This window comes from Dreissena polymorpha, chromosome 3 (genome assembly GCF_020536995.1).
Source record: "Dreissena polymorpha isolate Duluth1 chromosome 3, UMN_Dpol_1.0, whole genome shotgun sequence".
Taxonomy (NCBI): Eukaryota; Metazoa; Mollusca; class Bivalvia; order Myida; family Dreissenidae; genus Dreissena; species Dreissena polymorpha.
This window is the reverse complement of record NC_068357.1, coordinates 43,260,191-43,286,657: the sequence shown is the minus strand read 5'-3', so window position 1 is coordinate 43,286,657 and position 26,467 is coordinate 43,260,191. Positions and strand designations below refer to the sequence as shown.

The following is a 26,467-nucleotide window of genomic DNA, read 5'->3' as shown; positions in this document are numbered from 1 at the left end:
ATATAATATAAACCACACGTAATAACAAGTCTACTAATAGATCCTGGCAACCTACCGTCCTAAAGGCGGAGATTTCTCACTGAATACTTACGGATCAGGTTTGAACCCGGGTGTCCCATGTCAAGTATGCTAATCAGTCGTTTGCATGAGACCCACTTTAGCTCGATTGGTCATTGTTGGCCCGGGTACTACTTAAATGTACCCCGGGTACTGTTGAGTATACTTAAATGCACAACGGGAACGGAAAATATACTTTACTTTAAAGTAAATTAAAGTAGCCCCACTTTAGCCCGTTTATGAAAACTACCATTGTCAGTTTAAGTGTTTATCGAGTCTAAAATATTTAAAAAAAACAGCTTCAAATAACTGTTTTTTTTGCAGAAATTGTAGTTGCCATTCAGGTATTTTAATACCGAACTGTTTTTTATTTAATTTTAATAGAATGGCATATTAAAGCAAATTGCAACAATCAGAGACGTAGACAACATCTACGTCTCTGCAACAATTGAACATAGTTTTCACACAAAAAAGAGTGGATGTTATTATATAATAACCACACGAGTTATGTTGAATTACTGCTTAATAGTTAACATCCCTGGCACTTCTGTTGAAAATAAATAGAGTTTTACTTGCTTTTCTGACAGGTAATGTTGCGTAAATTATTATCTTGCGGAGATTGATATACGAGCTCATCATGGGAACAAGAAGTTTTATTGGTCTGCGCGTGATACGTCACACCGGCGTACAGTCGAGCACGAGATCCCGTGCTTGAAATTCTACCGTTCAAACAACCGCATCAGTTAATTAACAATATTTTGCTTCAATAAAATAAAAATCACGCAGAGAAGTCACTTTACAGACCTTAAGTAGATGAGCATTTTTACAACAAATGTGTTACAAAGATATGAGCTTCATAACATTATCTTCCCGAACTGTATAACCTCGAAATGAAACTTTAAGGAAAACAATTATTTTCTATGTTTTTTGTTTGTTCAAATTTCAACCACATGAAGATAATCTCTGAAAGCACTGACCAAAAACTGCGCTAAATGGCTCGGCAGGAGGTGTTTTTCACCGGTGTATACAGTACAGCGATCAGCTGATTACAATGTAGCGATAGTCACGTGGCTTCATACAACCCAACCAATATATATAGCGCGCAATACCAGTATAGAACAGTGCGTCAGTTGACACAGCGAGAAGAAGCAGAGCTAAGGAAAAAAATCGTGTGCTTCTAAGAAAAGATTATTTTATATTTAGCATTGATACATACTATGAGGACAAAACAGTGAGAATAGGAAGACACAGTGCGATAAAAATACGGATAGGAATACATAACAAAATAGGACATTATATTGTGAAGTTGTGGTGGCTATAAAATATTATTTATTCTCTACAATGGTTGTAACGATTGAAAGGCAAATGAACATGATCCAGTGTACACTCGTCGGTGACGGCATGGTTGGCAAGACGTGTCTGTCCCTGGCGTTCGCGCGTTCGTCTGCACCGGCGCTGGGCGAGTACGTGGCCACGGTGTTCGAGAACTATGCCGGAAAGAGCAGCGTTAACGGCGACGACTATACCGTTAGCATCTTCGATTCCGCAGGACAGGTCAGTTGATGTCTAAGCATTAAAAGCATTTTAAGTATCATGAGTATTTATTAGTATTAGCTTCATTAGTAGTAATTGAGTACTGTTGTTATTGAATTAAACAGATTACATTTGACTATTCTTTAATATAATAGGTCGGAAATAGCTTATCGAAATATGATTATTTTATACAGTATGATTTTATGTAAATAGGTATACATCTATGGAATAATAATTTAACCTTATTATTTTTTCCTATTCCAGCATGACTACGAAAGTCTGCGACGCTTTACGTATGAGGACAGTGAAGTGTTTGTCGTCTGCTACTCGACGGTCGACAGAGACTCTTTTGAGAGCGTCCGCGATTTCTGGCTGCCGGAAATGAAGAAAAACATGAATCGAAAGCGTCCAATCATCCTTGTGGCGACACAGACGGATCTCCGGAACACCATGGACTATGACTGCGATGTTCCGGTATCCATTACCGAGGGAACGGAATTAGCGAGGGAAATCGGCGCGCTCACGCATGTGGAGTGCTCGGTCAATTCTCCGAGCTCGGTGAAGGCCGTGTTTGCGGAAGTGGTTCAGGCCGCCTTGAAGTACCGGAAACGGAAGTCGAACATTGTCAACAAATTCCTGGGCAGGTGAGCGCCCATGTGTGTAATTAAGACATTCCTCATTCTGTCATCCCAACAGAACAATGATCATGCGTAAGGTGGTACTTCGAGAATGGATCGGAATCTCAGACTGTAAAGCATTTCGTGATTTCGCCGCAGTCGACGAACGCTTCGAGGCGGAGTTACTTGGTGTTTGAACCTCAGTACATTGGCATCATTGCGCGTGTCGTCTTGACGTTCCGAGAAGGGAAATAAAGCGATTTGTCTATCGTTATACTTGTATGCGGGACTGTCCGTGTGTGTTTAATTGTCATAATCAATTAGCTCGCTGGGTAGATGACTACGAATCCAGTTCGTGGACAATCTCGATAATGACAATTAAGGGCTGGTTGTCTAATACGATTGATGTGCTAATTAGTTTGACAACGAGAGATCGGGTCGATAATTAGTTGGCTAACAAATAAGTGGACTACATGTCAACTCTGACCACTTGTTAATGCTGGCAAATCGACATAAGTTGTGCCGATATATGATGTTCACTTATGCCACAATGTAATTACAGTATTGTGTACATGTCTAGTCCATTAATTGTTTTTGTTAAATAAAAACAAACTGTCAGATCTCAGTATTGTCAAGCTTACTGTAACAAATCAATGTAGCTTTCTTTGTAAATTTAAACTGTAAAATAAAAACAGTACATGTTTAAGAATCTGTATTTTGTCTTCTGTTAATATATAAATATTTGATGCAACATATATCTCAATAAAAACAGTAATACATATTATAACTTTGGTTAAGAAATTAGTAAACGTTTCAGTTTAATAAACATTTCACTAAGCACGTATATTCACGATGATTGTTATAAGAAAATGTCAAAGATTTAATTGTACCTATTACGTTTTTCAAACAGCCAGTCAGAATGTTGTATTTATAATGGGTTATTGTTAATGGCGACATTTTACATTCCGAATACCGCTTGGTTTTGACAAGCTCGATGTTATTTCATTACAACGGAAACTCGAGCTATATGACTTTGCTTAATTTTGACACGGTGACATTGGCGGCAGTTTAATTTGCTTCCTCATATTTTAATTTACAGCTTTCTGATTATAAATTGATTAAGTGAGAAATGTAATATAACACCATAAAAAATGTTATTTTTATTGTTTTTGTTGTTATTGCCACAATTGTGTTGATTTTGAAATGAAAATAATTCTATATGATTTAAAATATTAAATGAAAATTTTGCAAAAGCTTTGCGTTTGTTGATGTCTACAATTAAAAAAAAGGATAATGCGACGTTGTTCTTGTTGTTGATTTGTTGATGACCACGACGGCAACGACGGCGCCGATTATGGACGACAATTGAATTCTTGATTTTCAGTAAATGTTTTAGGTCAAAAAGTGATTAAGGAACTCTAAGCTAAACCAGTCGTACGGGTGCAAAATGTTTATCTCATAATCTTTTAAATACACGTTTCCTTTCGCTGGCTTTGTCGGTTCAAGAAATAAATTATTTGCTTTTAATATGCAGACAATAACAACAATCAGGTGCTATGTTTACATTTGGATATCAGATTATCCGATTTATTAAGAAAACGACTCCGACATTAGACATACAAACTATTTGAATGCGTTTCTGAAGACATTTAAACTTTAAATTAAGTTCTTGAAAAGCCAGTTCGCCACGAGCTGATTAAGCTCTTAAAATGTTTACATAACTTTATCAGACAGAAACATCAATTTGCAAAGTTTAAATCTGAAATTATCTCCGACCGATTAAGTACTTAACCGACAGAATAATACGCCGATCGTGAGATAGCGCAGGACACCAGTTAACAGAAGTCTGTTTTCAAACCCACAAGTCAGATATATACTGTTTTAAATGGCAAGAAGTTGACCGCGCATGGCAGTATGAAAGTGACACGTTTAAATTTGGCCGGGAACGTTGTTAACTTTGAGACAGTGGGTATGCCTACTGTTCGCATTGGCAAAATTAGCCAAGAAACCAATATCCGTGGGAACCGAATACCCTTTACAGGTTGTTAATATCGCTTCTTGAATAGGCAATTCGCAAGTGACTTCATTGGCATACACATTTGCTGTCTATGAAGTGACGATCACACTCGATATCATTTAAGGCACGCAACTTGGTAATATTGTATAACGCAGAAACAGTGCGCCAAAAAAAGTATCCACCAAAAAATAGTATTAAACCATTTATGCCTAGCGTCTAGAAAAAAGGCCTTGACAAACTGCGTAGACCCAGATGAGACGCCGCATGATGCGGCGTCTCATCAGGGTCTGCGCTGTTTGCTTAAAGGATTTTCTGTAAGAAATATTCTAAATATAGAAATAAATATACTAGACATCCCTAATTTTGGAAATACATTGATACAATTAAGAAGGATGGGAGAGTCCACCAGGCATAGATGGGTTAACTTAAAGCGTATTCATAAACACAGACATGTTCTCATGGTGTCCTTTGCTATAGTTTATTTGAACGCTCTGTAATCCCCCTTTCAACAATAATAAAACGGTATAAAACATGCATTCCAGTTTGAATGGTTTCAAATTAAAACATTTGGCGATGTAGAGACAAGCAAACATCAAATTCTTACCAACACTTTGCGCGAAGTTCTCAATAGATTTCCGATCGGATGTTTTTTTAAGATATCCTTTTTATAAATGAACAACGTGATAAAGCTTTTTTGACTGATTGAAAATGTTTTGATGATCTCAAAATAGCTGCAGTTACAGATTATTGATCGAGTCAATTAAAAAATAACACATCCAATAAATCTATTGTTGTTGTTGTAAATCTATCGACGAGAGGCAAATAATCAATAACGCAACAACAACAACAACAACAACAACAATAACGCAATAACGGCCGTTTGACATGTAGTACTTGGGATTTTTGTCGCCTCTTTTCAAATATCTTTGTTCGCATATTTTATTTGTCAAAAACAAGGAAATACAATTATTTTCTACGATTAAAACTTTATTAAAAGCTTGCTAAATAATATGTATTTCTTTGTACCAAGGAATTGCAATAATTTGCCTAACAACATGAATAATATAACATAATAAAAGTAAATATTGTGCCTTAAATCACTCTTTAATGTGAATCTATATATAAAACATTTTTTACCGCGTTTAATTACATATTGAGGCGGAACACTTACATTTTTTACATGAATGATTTGTCATTTCCAGCCATGATTTCATGTGTAATGGTGATATTTCATTTATATCAACATGGGCAGATTTTGTTTAATATAATAAATAACATGCGACTGTTATGTTAGTGTGGTTAAATCTGATACGAACTATTTTGATTTTAATACATAAATATTTCTGTGGGCGCGTTGCCAGTGACAATGAGTTTCTATATTGCAAAACAGGTCATAGCCATATAGTAATAAATATTAAAGCCACACAACTTATTTGGCATAGTAAATTTAAGTATAAATAAGAAACATATTTTATCTATGCCAAATAGAATATATCTGGTGGTTACAAGGTAGAAATCCGTCTTTTTGCGCTTTAAAACTTAAAAATAATCGCGAGTGTCGAAATGGACGTATACGTCTAGAAATCCTACTTTCTGTTTTAAAAGCGGAACCGTTTGAAAAATAATAAATTACTTGCTAACTAGGCTATAGATTTAATGACAATTTTGCACACTTTCAAATTGCATCTATATGTATTGATTAACATGTATTTCATTTCAAGGTCAGAGGCAAAGTGTGTGGCTTTAAACACACGTACGTAACTAAATTAGTTAATATCGCATCTAATATCAATATAAACGTTAGTAAGAAATAGAATTCTGTCATATTTACAACCGTATTGAACAAGTAAACCATAAATAACAGAACAAGTAGGCGATTAAACGATGGCAGTTTATGATGCTCGGAAAAAATTGAATTGAATAAAACTTTTCTTTGATCTCATCCATCAAAAGGTACAATTTATTACATAACTATGACGAGATGAAATCATCATTTTTTTGACCACCACCGTACTACTGAGTGAAGTTATATCTGTGAACATATTATATTTATCCATGCACAAGGATGCATGTTATGAAACCGAATGTTACCGTTCCTTTTTATTTTATTTTATTAGTAACACCGGTTTTGATAATCAATTAACTTTTGCTGAACGATGTTTGTATTTTTTTTCTGCCGTAGTTGTTGACGATAGCGCTGATGATTATGTTGCTTCATTGATTGATGGAATGGTTGATCATTGATGATGCTATTGCTGTTGCTGATACTGCTGATGATGATAATCATCCTCATAATCACCATGAGCAAGAGAATAAAAGCTTGCTTCTCAATCTGCTTTTTGTATTTTACTTGTACAAATCTCGTATTGAATAAAGGGAAACAATTTGCTTCAGTTGTCGTTTAATGTTATCAAAGTAGTATCCCATTGAGTGTTGAGATTGAGTTTCGTTTCACACATCACTGTTAAAAATGTTTATATTTCGAGTATAATTTTAGAGTACAATCATAATTTAATTCCAAGATGAAACAAGTATAACTGCAACTAAAAGACGACCTGCGTCAATTAAAACTATACACACTAGTTATAATTTGAAGCTTCGTATGGAACATTTATGTGATATCTAATGTGAGTGAGAAGGCTTAAACGAGATTTAAAAAATTAAATGTCATTTTTTTACTTTTCAAATTAAATAAAGATTAAATAACATTTATTGTCATAGTAATGCACTAATATTTCAAGTAAATCGCCGCGTGCATTGAGGCCATGCCTCGATAGACGACATCAACGTGTGCACTGACAATACGGTGGATTTGCGTTATTTCGTAAATATCTGTATACAGTAAACCAAACATATACACTAGTTTCACTTTACAGCTTAATTAAAGTATCATATATAAAAGCAATGTATTCTGTTCGGCGTGGTATTTTACATGCACGTGCTGTTATTCGGTCAAACAAATGACGCTAAACACAATATACAATAAAACAGACTTTACAATATTTATTTTCAATAATCAATTCATTGAAGGAACAAACATAAAACTAAACTGTATATGAACAAATGACGTTTACTGAAACAGACTCATGCTAATAAGAAGCCATAACCCAACATGCATTTCAGACTTTAGTTCATGTCACTTTAAGACAATTAAATAAAATAATGGGTCGGTTTCTAAAGAAGTTTTAAATGTTTTACGTTCACTCATGATGTCACATATGTCACACATGTCTAGTCATTAGAATGACATTAAGATGACACAATAGTCATTTTCTGATATGTTTCAAAATACATGGGTATCTTCAAGTTCAGACATCTGTGAAAATAGCAACGAGGTGCTTCTCAATTCTTCGCAGTCCAACATACATGAGAACGTAAAACATCTTCTGGCTCCATATTAGTCTTTACTATTCATCATTTTCACAAATTCTGAAATAAAATGTAATATGAGATTTATTCTTTAATGGAATTATTTTTATTAAAATACTCTTATTAGTTATCACACGGGATACCAATTTGCAGTGGTTTCAATATAGAATTGTACATAGCATCATAGGTACAAACTCTTTATAACTTAACCCATTTATGCCTAGCGTTTAGAAAAAAGGCCTTGGCAAACAGCGTAGACCCAGATGAGACGCCGCATGATGCGGCGTCTCATCAGGGTCTGCGCTGTTTGCTGAAAGGAATTTCTGTAAGAAATTTTCTAAATATAGAAATAAATATACTATACATCCCTCATTTTGGAAATAAATTGATCCAATTTAGAAGGATGGGAGAGTCCAGTAGGCATAAATGGGTTAAAATTGGATATGCCACCACTGCGAACTGTACTTTCTGTCAAACTGAGTGTGAAACCATTGAACATATACTTTTTTGGAATGTTAGCATGTCAATCATTTAATAAATAAATAATTTTCGGGATGTGATCATTTTTCAATTTTTTTTAATATGCATTCATTCATACTGGGACATGCAAATACAAATGGACCCTTATACTTAACATTTGTTTTAATAAAAATGTTTATTTATAATTGTAAAATGCGTAAAACTAAACCCACTCCAAAAGCAGCTAAATCGTACCTAGATTAGCATCGCCATGTACTTAACGAAATTAATTATTTTGATGATCTGCGTCAAAGTAAAGAATGGGCATTATTGTTACCCCTATTCCAGTAGTTGTGATATAGGACTATTTTTTGTTGTTTTAATCAAGTATTACTCTAACAAATGCTGTTTATATTGTAATGTTAAAGCTTTTGCTTTTGAAATGTAATTAAATATGCATGCATTGTCTGTAAACTCTGTACGGTGTCAAGTGGGATGCCTTCGACCCGCGCACAGTACGCACGCCTATTCACGAGGACAATAAAATGTATTGAACGGAAAAAAGTAAAACGTAAATCGTTCTCGGCGCTACCTGGGTAACTTATCTGTCCGTCGTGATTCTCGTCTGCTTCGTTCAACATTTCCTGCACCTCCTCGTCAGTCATTTTCTCTCCCAGGTTGGTCATGACTTTTTTAAGTTCGTCTGCTGTGATGTACCCGTTACCGTCTTTGTCAAACACTCTGAATAAAAATGATGACCATGTACCGACATTTGTTCAAACAAACTCAAGATACCACGAACTACGATCGAGATGCAAAGAAGCACTGGTAGCGTTCATTGACCTAATATGCGGACACTTGTGTCCAGAGGCGCCATGTCACACAATATCTGCTGAAGATTTTTGTTTAAAACATCTCACTAATAATAATATTTTTTTTAGCTGAAACACACTCTAAGTATTGCAGAAAAATACGTTACGAGGCTTTATTTTTAAATGGCTTGTCGTCAGATTTCTTTCATTAAAACTTTTTTACAATAACAGAGCATCGTTGTAATTTTGTTTATGGTATTCATACTTGAATGCATCCAATAGCTCTTCGTCTTCGTTACTTTCGTTCATTCGCTTCAACATCATCATACAAAACTCTCCGAAGTCGATAGTCTGGCTACCTGAAACGTATTTGTAAGATCATATGTTAAACAAGAAATATCTTTAAAAAAGATATACGGCGTTGATTGTGGTTGGAGTTTATGGAAGGTAAAGATTTAAATGAATGAGATCAAGGATAGCTAATATCTTTTTCTGTGCAGTTTTTAGCTGCATCAAACGCAGTACGGGATGTTACGCGGAGTTTTCGCGGCTTATTTTACATTATTACATATTGCTGGTCATAAACCTATAGATACAAAAAAGAAAACCAAAGTCAACCGGCCACACGCGAAGTCTCCGTACATATTTTAAATATGTATACGCGCGTTCTTCGAACAAACCTGTTTGAGTGGTTTATCGGGAATTGCTACGTGTATTTGATTCGATTATTAACAGTATCGAGAATCATCGCGCTCATACTTAATACATTAGTCAATATGCTGCAATAATACATTAGTAAATATGATGGAATAATTCTTGTTAATTAATTAAAAATAATATTTATCATGGTATTGTTGAAAACACATTAAGAATCTATTATTGACATGCCATAAAATAATATCGCTGGCTATCTTCATTTCACATCTTTCTGGTGGTAAAGAAAATTCTGGTTCACCTAGTTCACGCTATAGCGTCTTTATTATATAACTATTATATAACTGACCGCGAACTCCGAACAGCACAGAAGGTCTAACCTGTATATAAACTCTGACATTCAAACACACTAACCGCGAACTGACCCCTTATACCTCGCGGGTTGAAATGCAACACATTAAAGTGAGGCATCGCTTCCACTGCTCTTTATACTTTTACATATAACATGTTGACAGGAATATGGAAGTCAGTACTAAATATGAGAACATGGCCTTTAAGTACACAACGTTCTCGCGCTGAAAATCCTCTGAAAATAAAAGATGTACGCACAAACTGTATTGATGTCGAGATTGAGTGTAAAACTGTTCTATCTATAAAGCCTTTTTATTAGAGATAAAACTGTTTCGTGCTGAACACGCAGTAAAACAGTGTTACAAAGACGCGGACATGTTTCCAATGTTCTAGTGGTATTATCAAATCAGCCAATGCAGTCAATGAAGTGTATTCATCTGTACTTGGCCGCGGGAAGTTTTATTTGAATTCTATTGGACGCTAACAAAGGTCAGGCTAAGGTGAAAAGCTGGCGTATTCAGCTGACGCCGAAAAAAACAGTGACATGTTTTTAACCTTTTACCACTTATATACGTATTTAACCCTTACCAGTTAGATACGTATTTAATCATTTAACACTATGATACGTATGTAAACTTTTACCACTAAGATACGTATTTAGCCCTGTACAACTTAGAAACGTATTTTACGCTCTACCACTCAGGTACGTATTTAACCCTTTACGACTTAGATACGTATTTAACCTTTACGACTTAGATACGTATTGAACCATTTACCACTTAGATACGTATTTTGAAGCATTTGTAGTCCGTCAGAAAGTTACATTTAATTAAGGACCTTTCCTACTAGATTCAAGTTTTAAAGGCTTCATTGCCAACCCTAAGATAATTAATGAGCAGCTAACAGCATAAAACCCGAACAGACTGCGAGTTACTTGTAGGCTATTCTGGTTTTATGCTGTTTGAACATTTTCACTTTGCTTCTGATGGGGGAAAGGGTTAAGCGCGTTGTAAAGTTAATGTGTGGATCTGGAAAATCTTCAACTCTGATCAACCATAATGATAAAATAATGATAAATGTACTCATGCAGTTAGTTAATATCAATATTAATATCGTAATTGATATGGTTTTGCCTCGCTATCGAGCAGTCCTTTGTTCGATCATCGGTCAATGAATGTTCTTGTGACCATTCAAAATCACATAAATCGGTGTTTTTTTCCAGGAAACGGTCTCGAGAGTGTCATACGAGGCAAAGGGCTTTGGATACTTAATGCAGTTGTTTTAAATAACCAACAAATACACCTTGACCACCTTTGAATACGTTTTGATCATGTTTCGTCAGGACATTCACACAACAATAAAACAACAATTACCCCCTCATCAGAGCGAATAGGGCATACACATGATCAACAACTGTTTCACCATCATGCGGGATGTCGACACATCGTATGATACTGGGTCTAAAGGAAAAAGCTTTTCGTGTATTTTAAATGTTGAGTAATATAGTTCCTATAAACACATATAGTTTTACACTTCTGCTTGAAAATATGCTTGGTTATTTATATTTTGCATATTTATATTATATTTCCTTTACAAGATAAGTATTGATGCAAAGCATCAAAGGGCGTCGGGAATTTCAGTGTAAAAGGCACTCAATGAAGTTACATGGAACGATTTTTTTTCTACTGTTAATATTAATATATTGGCCGATTATTTAAAAAAAATAGAAAAAGATACTGGTATAACCATTATCTATAATTGTGTGTTATAACTCCCAAATAACCATTATTTATGATGTTGTGTTATATCCCCCAAATAACCATTATCTATGATTTTGTGTTGTAACCCCCCAATATTTCATAGTTCATTTTATTAACATTGGTTTCATTTTTTTACTGGCATCGTGTGCAGTTTTCATTAATGTAACAGAACTGTGTAGGTTTTAAAAAATCTGCTTCATCTTGTAAGCGTAATTTCATATTTTTCTCAACTTCAAGGGGAGATGATTCTGAACTTATTCTTACGTTGCTCATTTACGATAGGGGTTGAGTACTCATTGATATTAAAACACTGTACAAGTTTGAAAAAAAATGAATGAAAACTGTAAATTGCATAAAGAAGCTGCATTTCACAATACTTTGAAATTCAGTGAAAGATCATAATAGATTTATTGCTCCGATATTCATCATTTTCAATAGTGTTCGAGTAATACTGATATAAAAACACTTAACAATTTTGGAAAGATTCAGACGGAAGTTGTGAAATCTTTTAAACAAGTAGAAATTGTTTATTTTGTCAAATTTAATAGAAAAAAATTCTGGACTTATTGTCCCGATGTTTCTCATTTTTAAAGAGGTAAAAATGCTCATTGATATGAAGACACTGTAAGTTTGAAAAGAATCTGATGAAAAATGTTGACATAATCACCTAACCAAGCAGTTTTTCACTTTTATTTTTTAATTCAAAGAGACATAATTCTGGACTAATGGTCCGATATTGCTCATATAGAGAGTTTGGGTTGGGTCCTCATTGATAAAAAAAAACTGTGCAAGTTTGGGAACAATCGGATGAAAATTTTGGACTTCGGACAACGATTTCAAAATTTCTCAAATTCTAAGGAAGATAACTATGGACGTAATGGTCGGATGATGGTAAAGGGCCCATACCACCTGGGTAGTAATACGTGTCTCGCTTCGCGCTCTATACGTGGTTCTTAAAAAAAACTCCGAGGAGTGCTTGACTCTAGGGAAACGGGTTGCTGGGACAAAGCTCCTACTTGATAAGCGGCTGCTTCCTTTATCGCAACTCTTTGTTACAATCAATAATAAGTGTCGCGCTTCGCGCTATATATGTGGTAGGGATAGTACTTAGGGCCTATGATAGACAACCATAAAAATACATGGATAATAGATGTGTTGTTTGCATTTATTTGTTAATATAACAACACGTGTATTTTTTTATAAGATATTTAAGTGATGTAAGAAATTTTAATTAACGTTGTCACCACACAGCATCCATTAATTTTAATAAAAATGTCAAACTGTAGTAAAATGGGTTTTAAAATGTCTACATAAAATAAAGCTTTATTATATTTATTAACCTGACTGAAAAAAATTGTCAGCCGCCGAACTGTTCCGTTCGTGCCGGAACCCGGGATTGAACCGATGCCTTTAGATGATTGTTGCGTAAACAACTTCAGTCTAACGCTCTCCCAACTGAGCTATTCCGGTTGACATCATTTATGTACTGCTATTTGGTGAAGTTGTGTATAGCGATCGTTATTATATGTCTATTAATAAACTAATACATTGTACGTTTTCGTACCACTACGCCTTCCAATAAACTTGCTTGCGCGATAGGTCGTCAAATATCGTACTACATTGATTCTCCACTAAATAAGCAAATAAAAAAAAACACAAAATAAATATATTTTGATTATATTTTGTTTTTATACAAAACCAAAAAGTTTCCAGTATTTGCCCAGTCCCTGTGATCTTTCCCCTGTGATCAGTTGTGGATGATCAGTAATTATTTAAAACAATTAGCTTTGCATTATTGGCAATAAATGTTGTAATAAATGTAATAGGCACAAATGCAGTACTTATTTACACTAATTTACAAAAAAAATCACCACTATGCATGATATTCTTAAAACAAAAATATATACATTGATCCGTAAAATAACTTCTCCTTCCATAAGCGAAAAAAATGCATTTTATACTAGTCGCCGTTATCCAGAGCGACGCCAATAATGCAGATGATAAATCACTCGCCTTAAAGTAAAATACAAGCCTATGGTAACAATAATGTCTCTGGATTTGGCTAGGTGATTAACCACTTGCCTTAAAGTAAAATACAAGCCTATAGTAAAATTAATGTCTCTGGATATGGTTAGGTGATTAACCACTTGCCTTAAAGTAAAATACAAGCCTATAGTAACAATACTTTCTCTGGATAAGGTTAGGTGATTAATCACTTGCCTTAAAGTAAAATACAAGCCTTTAGAAACAATAATGTCTCTGGATAAGGTTAGGTGATTAATCACTTGCCTTAAAGTAAAATACAAGCTTATGGCAACAATAATGTCTCTTGATAAGGTTAGGTAATTACTCACTTGCCTTAGAGTAAAATACAATCATATGGTAACAATAATGCCCATGGATAAATTTAGGTGATTTATCACTTGCCTTAAATTAAAATACAAGCCAATGGTAACAATTATGTCTCTGGATACAGTTTCATGATTCTTACAACGGCTTTATGCTGATGAATTAGTCAAATTAAAGACAAGTTTGACAATTCCATTCGGGCAGCCCGCCCCTTCCAGAATGGTATGTATACATAAATGTGTGTTATATGACAGTTACCATCCATGTCAACTTCGTTGATCATGTCCCTCAGCTCTTGCTCGGTTGGGTTTTGTCCCAGGGACCGCATAACAGTGCCCAGCTCTCTGGCGCTGATCGTGTTGTCGCCGTCCTTGTCGAACATGTCGAACGCCGTGCGGAACTCTGGAACAGTGGAATAGGAATAAAAATTCGGCATGTGTTTACATCCATTTAGTATTTAAATATATCACGGACAATATATGCATGTGTTTTAGGCAGAAACAACTGCATGTATGTTTAGATGGCAATAAGCTATCCTTTTAAGCTTATTTTGTTTGCACCGGCTTGATGAGTGTGGATTGGGGATATTTTTGGCTTTCGTCGTACGTACTTCCAGCAGTTTTCCGTCCGTTTATAATACTGTTTTGTCGCGCGATACTCAACAAGTGTTGATGCTAGATGGATGAAACTTTTCAAACATATCAACCAAGAAGTTATTTTTTTCCGCTGCATATTTAGGGGTTCGTCATAACCACACTATGGAACCTTTTCAGCAAAAAAATAATACGTTTTTAACTTGTTCTTAACGCTCCTAACTAAAAATTACTGATGCTGGAGGGATAAAACGTTACTGACATAATAACAAGCACGTGAACTTAAGCAACTCCAATTTTTGGCTGGAAGATTTTTGACAAAAATTGTGTTATTGCCCCTCTTGAAAAGAAAATCAAAGTACTGACAGTACTGGTGTGACGATGCTTTTGAAGAGGATGGATATAAAAGCATCAATTTAAGTTTATCTACATCACCACAATTGTGTAATTTTTATTGCTTGTCATTTATCCGCATCCTTAATTTAAGATTTGGCATAGCTGCAGTATACATGGACTTTTAGACAATCCACAGTTCTTTGTAAAACTTTATTTAGAACAAGAGGCATTTTTGGCATTATTGTTTCGTAGCTAAAATTGTTCGTAGCCAATTTGTTTCATACCCAAAATTTTCGTGCCGGCATTTTTTCATTTGGGTACGAAAAAATGTGGGTACGAAAACTTTGGGTACGAAAAAAAAAATGGATACGAAAATTTGGGTACGGCAAAATTATGCCAAAAATTAATTTGGGTACGAATAAAAATTTGGGTAGGAAAACACATTTGGGTAAGAAAAAACGAAAAAAAAATTACGAAACAAAAAATTGGGTACGAAAAAAATTGTTCACAAAAGAAATGGGTACGAACAAATTGGGTACAAAATATTTTGGGTACGAAAAAAACATTGGGTGTCTGGTTCCTGTCCCGAACCTCTCGATAAATTTGAAAGAGGACGGGGACCAAGCTGCCTTTACCTTTATCCATGATAATCAGCGAGGTATGCCGATTGAGACAATTTAGCTAACTCAATCGGACTGGCTCGGTCTTTTACATAAGTCGCCATTGTGAATAATTTTTTCACGGTATGGTAACTTAGACGAGCTGCTTTGCTGAAGCAGCATCGTAAAAAAACCCGGCTTTTTTCACTTGAGTCGCGATTAAGGTAGCGCACCTGTAATGGGAACCTATCCAAATATAATCTAATGTATTATTTTCAGCATCGTTTCACTGAATTATATGCACATTTTTATGTAGGCTTTCCATGCTTAAAAAAATACTGATTTTTTCAAAACCACCCCACGCTCGGCTTTTGTCCAGTTTATTTGCACCCCTGGGGTATATGAAAGTTCCATAATTCATCCAGATTTCCAAATATGGGCATGCAGTTGGTGTGTACAGATGCAGTAAAGGTGTTTAAAGTTTTAACAATATGAAATAAGTGTTTTTTTACAGACATTTATTTTTCAAAACGTGTTATCTATGGAAGAGCGCCATGAAATATAAGTGGTTTCAACCACGAAGAAATTAGGGTTGGTTAAAAACAAAGTGTCATAAAATTCAAAATAGTATCATTCAAGTAATATTTTGAACTTAGTTTTTATAGATACACTTAATACAGCTATTGTCACCCAATTTAGCCATAAAATTGTTTTAATTTTAAAAATTGAAGAATGTGCATAAACATTGCAACATATTTAACAATAAACATAGCTTATATGCTAAATTATATCAAATAACGTTAGAAAATAAATAAAACGCGCCGCAAAAAGTATGGGACGCCGGCGGGATTTGAACCTGCGCGGAAGATCCCAAAAGATTTCTAGTCTAAAGCCTTAACCACTGCTGAAACGAAAAAGACTGAAAAGAAGACAATAGAAAGCAATAGAAAACATATTAACCGGTATGTGAACTTGCGCACCTTCATATTTTGCTTCGGAACTTTTCGTCACCACCGGAATTGTCTGCTCTATTTACAAAAACCAAATTTAAGCTGGTGTAACCCTTAAATGAAAAAGTCTTGCTTCAATGAGCTGCAACTTTATAAACATATTAACCGGCATTTTAAGTTTTAAACATCCATTTTTTTGAAAGGATATATTCTACAAAACCACATCTATCGCTCCTTTTATCAACATATTACCCTTTTTTATCTTTGTCGCGAGTAACTCAAAAAGTATTACTGCTTAAGTGCTGCAACTTTACAAGCATATTTACTAAAGTGTGAACTTTCGACCTCCACATATTGGCTCAGTTTTTTTCGGCACAGCTGTCTAAGCCAGCTTTTCACCTTACCTGACCTTTGTAAGTGTCCAATAAAATTCAAATAAAATTTCCCGCGGCTAGACACGAATGAATTCACTTCATTTATTCCATCGGCTGATTTGAGCATAATCCACCAGAACATTGGAAAAAATGCCCGCGTCTTTGTAACACTGATTTACTGCGTGTTCAGCATGAAACAATTTTATCTCTAATGAAAAGGCTTGATGGATAGAACACTGTTACACCCAACTCTTGACATCAATACAGTTTGTGTGCCCCTTTATATTCAGAGGATTGTCAGCGCCAGAGTCTTTGTACTTAAAGGCCATATTCTCATATTTAGTAATTACTTCCATATTGCTGTCTGTGCCAAATCATTTTTAATTGTTTTCGAATTTGAACATTAAACATGTAAAAGTATAAAGTTTTGAACAAGCCGTCGTTCCAGTAGTAGAAGCGTGACCTCACTTTAATGCATTGCATTCCAACCCGCAAGGTATCAGGATCAGTTCGCGGCCAGTAAAATCAAAATAATCGTTATACAATAAAGACGCTATCGCGTGAACAAGGTGAACTGGAATTTTCTTTAGACCAGAAATGTGTTAAATGAATATATTCGGCGATAAAATTATTGTATGTCAATAATAGATTCTTAATGTGTTTTGAAAATAACATGATAAATGTTAATTTTGATTAATTTAACAAGAATTATTCCACCATATTGATTTATGTATTAAGCATGAGCGCGATGATTCTCAATACTGTCAATAATCGCATCAAATAGCAATGCCCGACGAACCACTAAAACAGGTTTGTTCGAAGAACGCGCGTATAAATATTTAAAATATGTACGGATACTTCGCGTTTGGCCGGTCGACTTAAATGCTTTAATTTCACTTCCATTCTACTTTTGGTTTCCTGTTTTGTATCAATATATTTATGACTAGCAATATGTAATAATGTTAAATAAGCCCCCAAAACTCCGCGAAACATCCCGTACTGCTTGCGATGCAGCTAAGAACTGCACAGAAAAAGACATACGCTGTCTTTGATCTCATTCATTGAACTCTTTACCTTTCACCAACTCCAACCACTATCAACGCCGAATATCTTTTTTAAAGATATTTTTTTGTTCCAACATAAGTGGAGTTTTAAGACAAAAGCGGAATGGGTGAGGGGAGGGGGGGGGGGGCATCCGTGAACTACGGACGCATTTCGATCAACGGTTAACTGGAACACTAACTTCACTTAAATGTTCAAACATTGATTTTATGTTATTTTAAGATTAAAATTAACAAGGAATGGGGAAATAAGTTTGATATTTTGTTTTATAATAAGTACCACGAACAAAGCTTTAAAGAACACTTTTTCTAAAAAAAAATTAAACTGTTTATTTTTATACATTGCATTTACAGCAATAATAAATATTGATATGATAAACATATAAGTACATATAATACTTAGATAAACTGTAAATAAAAAAAAATATATCATTAATGAAGTAATGGATTATGGATGGTTAGCGTGATACAAAAATAATGATGACGATGGAAATTAATCATACATGAAATAAATGAAAATGAAAAAGGTGTTATGTTTGAAACAATAAAATAAAGGACACAAATGTATACAAGTAAAAAGCATATTTAGTAGAAACATGAGCATATTTTATTTTTTTTTCCTGAAATGTTATAATACAGAATTACATAACAAAATTATTCCATTTATGTGTATGTTTTTCAGTTTTACCCTTCCAGCTTGATTTTGTGTTTTCGTTGGTCAATAGCGATACATCGCTAATGTTATACTTGTTTTCTACAAATCGACTTTAAATAAAATGTGTATATGTATTTGTATATTTTGGTTATTTTTAAATTCGAATAATAACCACAGTTAACATGTTTTGCTTATCGTGGCACTTGGCACTCAAACACAAAACCAACAATCTTTTGTAGATTAGACTATTTTTTTATATCTGAATCACTTTGCAACATTATTGACACATGTAGCATAAAACCAGGATTCATGACTGACCACTCTCTAGTTGAACTTAAACTACATAAAATACAACCTGAAAGAGGCCCAGGATACTTTAAAATTAATAACAGCATCTTATTAGATGCACAATACCAAACACAAATAAAACAAGAAATACTCAATACAGTTTAAAATAATAAAGATGCGAACCCAAACACCTTATGGGAAGTAATTAAAGGAAATATACGTAACACAACAATTAGATACACATCATTTAAACAAAAAGAAACACGCAAACTTGAAACTGAAACCATCAAAATCCTTGAAACACTTAAAAAACAATTACATGAAACAAACACAAACGATACCAAAGACATTGAAAATGAAATAACATTAAAAAAAACAAGTATTAGAAGGAAAATATCATACACATCTCAATGGAATTATACTACGTGCACGTGCACAGCATGTTGAACACAATGAAAAAAATACAAAATACTTCGCAAACATCAAAAAACGTAGAAGTGAACAAAAAACTGTACACAAGTTAGTAGTCAATGGCGAAGATATAACAAACAGAACTAAAATACTAGAAGAACAACGTTTATTTTTCGAAAACATGTTAAAAATAACACCCTCTTTAAAAATACACATCATGTTTTTAATCAAGAGGAAAAACAACTGTGCGACGGATTACTTGAATATGAATATGAATGTGGATTAGCACTTAAAGAAATGCAAAATAACAAAAGTCAAGGATCTGATGGCATCACAATCGAATTTTATAAAATATTCTGGAATGATATTAAAATACATTTAATTAATTCACTTAACTATTCATTAAACAACGAAAACTTAACTACTTTACAAAAACAAGGTATAACATCACTCATTCTAAAACCTGAAAAAACCTAGAATCCTAATCAAACTGGCGCCCGATTAGTTTACTGAACACCAATTATGAAATTGCAACTAAAAGTATATCAAATAGAATCAAAAAAATATTACCATCAATCATTTCAAGATCTCAATCTGGTTTCATTAAAGGACGTTACATCGGTGAAAACATACGTCTGAGACAAGAATGCATAAATTATTTCAACCAACCAAACTATTCTGGCCTCATTTTCTTTGCAGACTTCGAAAAGGCTTTCAATTCACTAGACCATTCGTTTATGTTCTCTCGCTTAGAAAATATGAATTTCAGTAAGTTTAATTAAATGGGTTAAACTATTTTATACCGATATTAACAGTATAATAATTAACAATGGCTTTTTCTCAAACAGTTTCAACATCGAACGAGGGGTAAGACAAGGATGTCCACTCTCATCCTCACTATTTATTATATGCATCGAGTATCTTTCACACTATATCCAATCAAATAAACATATAAAGGGAATATCGCTAGAACCTGACGAAGAAATAAAACAGTCCCTATTTGCTGATGATGCCACTTATTTTTTAAATGACAGTAGTGACTCATTCAATACTCTTATAGAATCGCTAACCCTTTTTGGAATGGCATCGGGTCTTAAGCTAAACAAAAGTAAATGCCCTGTGCTACGAGTAGGTAAATTTAAACAAAGCAATATTCATCTTAAAAAAGAAATGAAATTCAACTGGACATCAAATGAAGCAACAACGTTAGGAATAACCTTCACAAACAATGAAAATGAAACAATTTTTAAAAACATAATACCAAAGCTACAAAAATTTAAAAATTGCTTAAAATCATGGCACCATCGTTAACTCACATTAATTGGAAAAAACACTGTGTTGAAAAAGTTTGCACTCCCTAAATTAATTTATACACTAACAGTCCTCCCAAACCCACCAAATGATATTATTGAAGATATAAAATCAGAAATATTTAATTTCATATGGGACGGTAAACCTGATAAAATTAAGCGAACTCAATTCAATCAGTAGAAAATGGAGGTATCAGACTAACGGATATAGATTCATTCCTGAATGCAATCAAATGCAGTTGGGTTAAAGATATTTAGATAATACGAATACGAGTAAATAGAAATTATTCTACCAGAAAATTCTTAAAAAATATGGTGACTCCTTACTTTTTGAATGTAATATCGACAATACTATCTTAGATGAAATTTCAACCAAAAACATATTTCTATCGAATGTTCTATCGGCATGGTGTAAAGTTACTCATAATTTAGAAACCAAAATAAACAGTAAAATCATTCTATGGAACAATAATAACATAACTACTAACAATAAAACGTTATTCTATAAACATTGGTTCGAACGAAACATAAAGTATGTAGATCAATTATACGACTTCAGAATAAACGACTTCTATTCTTTTGATAACTTATGCTACATATTTGGAATATCTACAAGTAATTTCCTGATGCACTACACATTGATCAAAAGTATACCCATACATATTAAAGCTGTAACCAATACAAATAACACACCATGTACTAAAAAAACTTTCGTAGAAAACATAACTGCAAAACAAACACAAACGAACAAAATATTTTACACACTTCAAATTAAAAACCCTGCCGAAATCTCTAAAGTTCAAACTAAATGGCAAAACCTTCTTGGAGAAAAAGAATTTAATTGGACACAAATATTTGTTATGCCATATAAATCAACTACTGATAGCACACTGAGAAACTTTCAATATAAATACATCCAGAGAATCATAGCTACAAATAAACATCTTTTTAAATGCAACCTATCCAACACGAATCTATGTGATATGTGTAGTGAACATATTGAAACAATAGAACACCTTTTCTGGGAGTGTAAACATATTCAACCTCTATGGAATCAAATGACAACCTTTCTAGAGAAACAATTAATTGTTAAACTATCTCTCTTAGATATCAGTTTAGAGGTTAATACCTTTAAAATACAAGAGGTTAATAACGTTGTGAATTACATAATTATATTAATGAAATATTTTATATTCAGCATGAAATACAGAAAACAAAGACCTTCAATGAACTGTTTTATCAATTATTTAAAACTGAAGATTCAAATTAAAAAAGAAATAGCCCTAAACAATGACAAACTTCATATATTTGAACAAAACTGGAAACACATTAAACTTTCATAAACATATCCAGTATGCTTTCACTCTATGCAACTCATCCTTATCATAACTATTCTGTTGTTGTTTTTTGTTTCTGTTTTTTTTTTCACATCCTTCCAAAGAAAAATAATACTGGTTTACTTTTTCTCTTTTTTTAATCAAAAGGAAACCACAAGGTCAAAAAAATATATATATTAGCATATCTTGTATGACATGTTTAAACATTATTGCTGCTGCATGATATTACTTAGTTATATGATCATATACATGTATACATTATATGTTTTATATTGAATAAAAAATGTTTTGCTAATCGTGTTTCATTTTGTAAAAGACAAAAAAAAACGGGCCAAGCTTAAAACTGTATTGAACTTTTAATATTTCGACTTGATAAAGCATTATTGTGTGTGATTAGTTAAATGCGTTTATACTAATGATTGATATGATACGATTAGCATTATTGTGTGTGATTAGTTAAATGCGTTTATACTAATGATTGATATGATACGATTAGCATTATTGTGTGTGATTAGTTAAATGCGTTTATACTAATGATTGATATGATACGATTAGCATTATTGTGTGTGATTAGTTAAATGCGTTTATACTAATGATTGATATGATACGATTAGCATTATTGTGTGTGATTAGTTAAATGCGTTTATACTAATGATTGATATGATACGATTAGCATTATTGTGTGTGATTAGTTAAATGCGTTTATACTAATGATTGATATGATACGATTAGCATTATTGTGTGTGATTAGTTAAATGCGTTTATACTAATGATTGATATGATACGATTAGCATTATTGTGTGTGATTAGTTAAATGCGTTTATACTAATGATTGATATGATACGATTAGCATTATTGTGTGTGATTAGTTAAATGCGTTTATACTAATGATTGATATGATACGATTAGCATTATTGTGTGTGATTAGTTAAATGCGTTTATACTAATGATTGATATGATACGATTAGCATTATTGTGTGTGATTAGTTAAATGCGTTTATACTAATGATTGATATGATACGGTTAGCATTCACTTTTTCAAAGCATACAAAAGAATACGAATTATAGCTTTAAGTATGCTGTTAAGATTGATGTCTTATCTCTCGTTTTTGTTTTATTACTCATTTAGGAGTGGTCACGTGCTAGTATACTACCTGAATATAGCCGTGCTCCGTGAAAATGGGGTTTAATGCATGTGCGTAAAGTGCAGTCCGTACAGGCTAATCAGGGACGACACTTTCCGCCTAAATTGGATTTTGTTAAGAAGTGACTTTCTTGAAACAGAAAATATCATAAAGCGGAAAGTGTCTTCCCTGATCAGCTAGTGTGGACTGCACAGACTTCTCAGGTAGGATACTTGGCGCACATGCATTAAACCCACTACACAGAACACCGCCCATATGTTTTAGGATATGTGTCTGAACAGAACAAATAAGCAATTATAAACAATACTGCACATATACGGGGACATTATTTATCGTATGGTTTAAGTGCAGTTTATACGTTCTTTAGCATGAAAATGCAAGTAACACTAACACCCAAAATGGAGTCCTTAATACTGAATCCAAAATGTGATTTGGATCAAGTACAGCAGCTTACCTTTGACTGAACGCATGTCCATTTCTAATACATACAGAATATATGATCTAATCAATCCAGAATATATGATATAATATATCCAGTATATGTGATCTAATATATCCAGTATATGTGGTAAAGAAAATATTCAAAACAGTTTGGATAAAGTGGCAAATCAAGAACTGTGTTTATATAACAATTGGAGTAATTGCAATTTTGTGATGTTTACACTCCTCAAGCTATCTGCATTTCTTGACTAATCTATTTCGAGCATGAATGCATCTTGCGCATTCTTACATACGTCAATGGTACAGCTTTATATGTCTTTATCAAGAGCTTATTTAAACAAACAGGTTTGGTGAGCTATTGTAGTCACTCTTTGTCCGTCGTCCGGCGTCGTGTGTCGTGTGTCGTCAACTTGTATCTCTTTACCACTCCAGGACACAGTTTTTATCCAATCGTGATGAATGTTATTCAGGTTATTTATATAGACGATATAACTGCCGAGAGTGAGTCTGGGTCACGTAGATCCAAAATGTAGGTCACCAGGTAAAACATTGTTACCACTTTAGAAGCCATATTTATGACTCAATATTTATGATGATTCATCATAATGTTTATCTTCCCAATATAAATATATTCGATTCCGGGTTTCACGCGTCTAAAAACTAGGTCACCAGGTCAAATCATAGGAAAACATTGTCCCCACTCTAAAAACTAAATGTATTACTTAATCTTTATCCAACAAGGTCAGAATGTTTATCATGACAAAATATACGACTAGTTTTTATCTTGCCAAAGCGCGTCAAAAATCTAGGTCACCCGGTCAAATATGAGAAACGCCAAGTTAAACAACTTTAAAACGCCAAATGTGTGACTACATCTTGATAAAACTTAGCCAAATTGCTTATCCTTACTATATCTAGGCCGAGTAGGAATCTGGGTTATGCGGTTAAACTAGTTAACCAGGTCAACTCATCGCATAGTTTGAACATTCGTTTACGATGTTTTTAATGCATCGTTATTAAAGGGGCCTTTTCACAGATTTTGGCATATTTTTAAGATTGTCATTAAATGCTTTATATTGATAAATGTAAACATTGGATCTTAAAAGCTCCAGTAAAAAATCAAGAATAAAATTTAAAAAAGTAGCAGATACCAGGGCTCGAACCAGTGACCCCCGGAGTCCTGGAGTTAGTCTGAAGTAAAAACGCATTAGCCCTCTCGGTTATTCCGCCGAGTTTACACAACTTTAGTACTTTATACCTTATATAAGCAATCTTCGTAGTTTCGTAAATTTGAACAACAACAGAACACTCCAAATTATTCAATCGTTTCGCGTTGCAACGCTTTATAATTTTTAGGTTTTCAAATCGTCAAAAGATACATATAATGGCTATATTGGACTATGGTAAATGTTCAGTAATACTGTTTCCTCACAAATATCATAACTAAAACGAAAATGTGCGAATCTGAAACAACTTTTTTCAATTTTGTCAATTTACAAAACCGTGAAAAGATCCCTTTAACAGCGAAGAACACAAATTGCTATAGATTTCAAAGCTGTACCTAATATGTATCTACTGTGGATCAACAGAGTGGCATGAACAACAAGACACCCGTGTTATAGTAGTGTTCCGTATAGATTCATTTTATGTGTATATGTGCGTACTTGGTATTGCCTTTAACAATAGCCAGTGCATATATCCGTGTGTTGCGAGTGAACATAAAATAGCCTAGTCATTATTTTCTCAGTCCAAAGTCATGTCAGTATCAAAGTGAGGTCATGTAAAATGGATAGCTATGGAATAGTCATGGTAATCGAATGTGTACTTATCAATAAGTTGTAGCAAACGGTGACGTGCGAGTCGACATCGAATATTTTCCAAATCTGACATGGTTTCAATTAGTCGAACAAAGTAACTTTTGGTGAAAATCGAAAGTTTTTTTTATAATCAAGTCAACCATGAAATATCGGTAGTTCATTTTAATTATCATGATTAAAAAAGGTCAAGGTCTAAGAGATGGTGGGAAAATTACAAACAATCCTTGTGCAAATTTAAATGAGTTTTGGTGAGCGGTGCGACAAAATCGTGACAATTCCTAAATTACTCATTATCAAAATACCGGTGGGAAAAATGATTTAAAGCATGCCCATCTTATTATTTGTTCTTAACAGACGCTAAGAAAAAGTTAGTACGCACCTGCCTCCATTTCCGGCGTAATTTCTGCCATTTCCGGCGAAATCTCTGGCTGATCATCCTTAAACAATAAACATCTCAAAGTAGTTCTCGGAAAACCTCGGCAGCGCGTTAAAAAATAATTGGGCCGCGCTCTGTGAAAAGGGGGCTTAATGAATGTGCGTAAGTGTCGTCCCTGATTAGCTTGTGCAGTCCGCAAAGGCTAATCGGGGACGACACTTTCCGCTTTTATGATTTTTTCCGTTTAAGAAAGTTTCTTCTTAGCAAAAATCTAGTTAAGGCGGAAAGTGTCGTTCCTGATTAGCCTGTGCGGACTGCACGGACTTATCTGGGACAACAATGTACGCACATGCATTTAACCCCCTTTTCACAGAGCATGGCCCAATTAAATTATTATTTTACTAGTATGATGTCTGCAGTATAATTCACATGTTCATATGAATTCGCACTTTGTTTTACAAACTATCCTTTTATTAATAACTCTGTTTATTTATTCACAATACACAATATTAAACCAATTTTTGACAAACCAATACATGTTAATCTTTTTTTTTTATTAATGTATACATGACGTTTTATTTATGATGAATTAATACATTGACCAGATACTAAATGAATAACACATTATTACCATATGGAACACGTTAATATCCTCTTGTACGTAAAATTGTTTGATGTTTGATAGTCTTACAAGGAATTCATTATTCGGTTGATTTTACACGCACAAAATATCGTTAAAAATCGTATTTGTATCTGTTAATTTGTTATTGTTATGATATTTACATCGGTAGACGGT

General features: G+C 33.8%; 2 protein-coding genes across 3 annotated transcripts; one reads left to right on the top strand and one right to left on the bottom strand.

Moving 5' to 3' along the window:
- Positions 1 to 1,191: 1,191 nt before the first annotated feature.
- On the top strand, positions 1,192 to 3,460 carry LOC127873881 (cell division control protein 42 homolog). The gene is made up of 2 exons (XM_052417984.1): positions 1,192 to 1,611; positions 1,855 to 3,460. Exons 1-2 carry the CDS (start codon positions 1,399 to 1,401, stop codon positions 2,236 to 2,238), a joined length of 597 nt encoding a protein of 198 aa, XP_052273944.1. The 5' UTR covers positions 1,192 to 1,398; the 3' UTR covers positions 2,239 to 3,460.
- Positions 3,461 to 7,253: 3,793 nt separating this feature from the next.
- LOC127873884 (calmodulin-beta-like) lies at positions 7,254 to 26,449 on the bottom strand. Of its 2 annotated transcripts, XM_052417988.1 has the most exons (6): positions 26,303 to 26,449; positions 25,675 to 25,732; positions 14,237 to 14,380; positions 9,130 to 9,223; positions 8,645 to 8,793; positions 7,254 to 7,653 (listed from the first exon to the last, which is right to left on the bottom strand). In XM_052417988.1, exons 1-6 carry the CDS (start codon positions 26,303 to 26,305, stop codon positions 7,622 to 7,624), a joined length of 480 nt encoding a protein of 159 aa, XP_052273948.1. In that variant the 5' UTR covers positions 26,306 to 26,449; the 3' UTR covers positions 7,254 to 7,621. The 2 variants fall into 2 exon arrangements, with proteins under 2 accessions (XP_052273948.1, XP_052273949.1); XM_052417989.1 differs by lacking the exons at positions 25,675 to 25,732; positions 26,303 to 26,449 and adding an exon at positions 23,492 to 23,711.
- Positions 26,450 to 26,467: the final 18 nt, after the last annotated feature.

What these genes read in the sequence shown, in the direction of transcription:
- LOC127873884 (XM_052417988.1), bottom strand. An exon ending in TACGCCGGAAATGGAGGCAG is followed by an intron (nt 14,381 to 25,674) that starts GTGCGTACTAAC and finishes CCACTGTTCCAG; the next exon opens with AGTTCCGCACGGCGTTCGAC. An exon ending in CGGACAGATAAGTTACCCAG is followed by an intron (nt 7,654 to 8,644) that starts GTAGCGCCGAGA and finishes ATTTTATTTCAG; the next exon opens with AATTTGTGAAAATGATGAAT.
- LOC127873881 (XM_052417984.1), top strand. Translation starts at nt 1,399, where the DNA reads ATGGTTGTAACGATTGAAAGGCAAATGAACATGATCCAGTGTACACTC. An exon ending in TCTTCGATTCCGCAGGACAG is followed by an intron (nt 1,612 to 1,854) that starts GTCAGTTGATGT and finishes TTCCTATTCCAG; the next exon opens with CATGACTACGAAAGTCTGCG.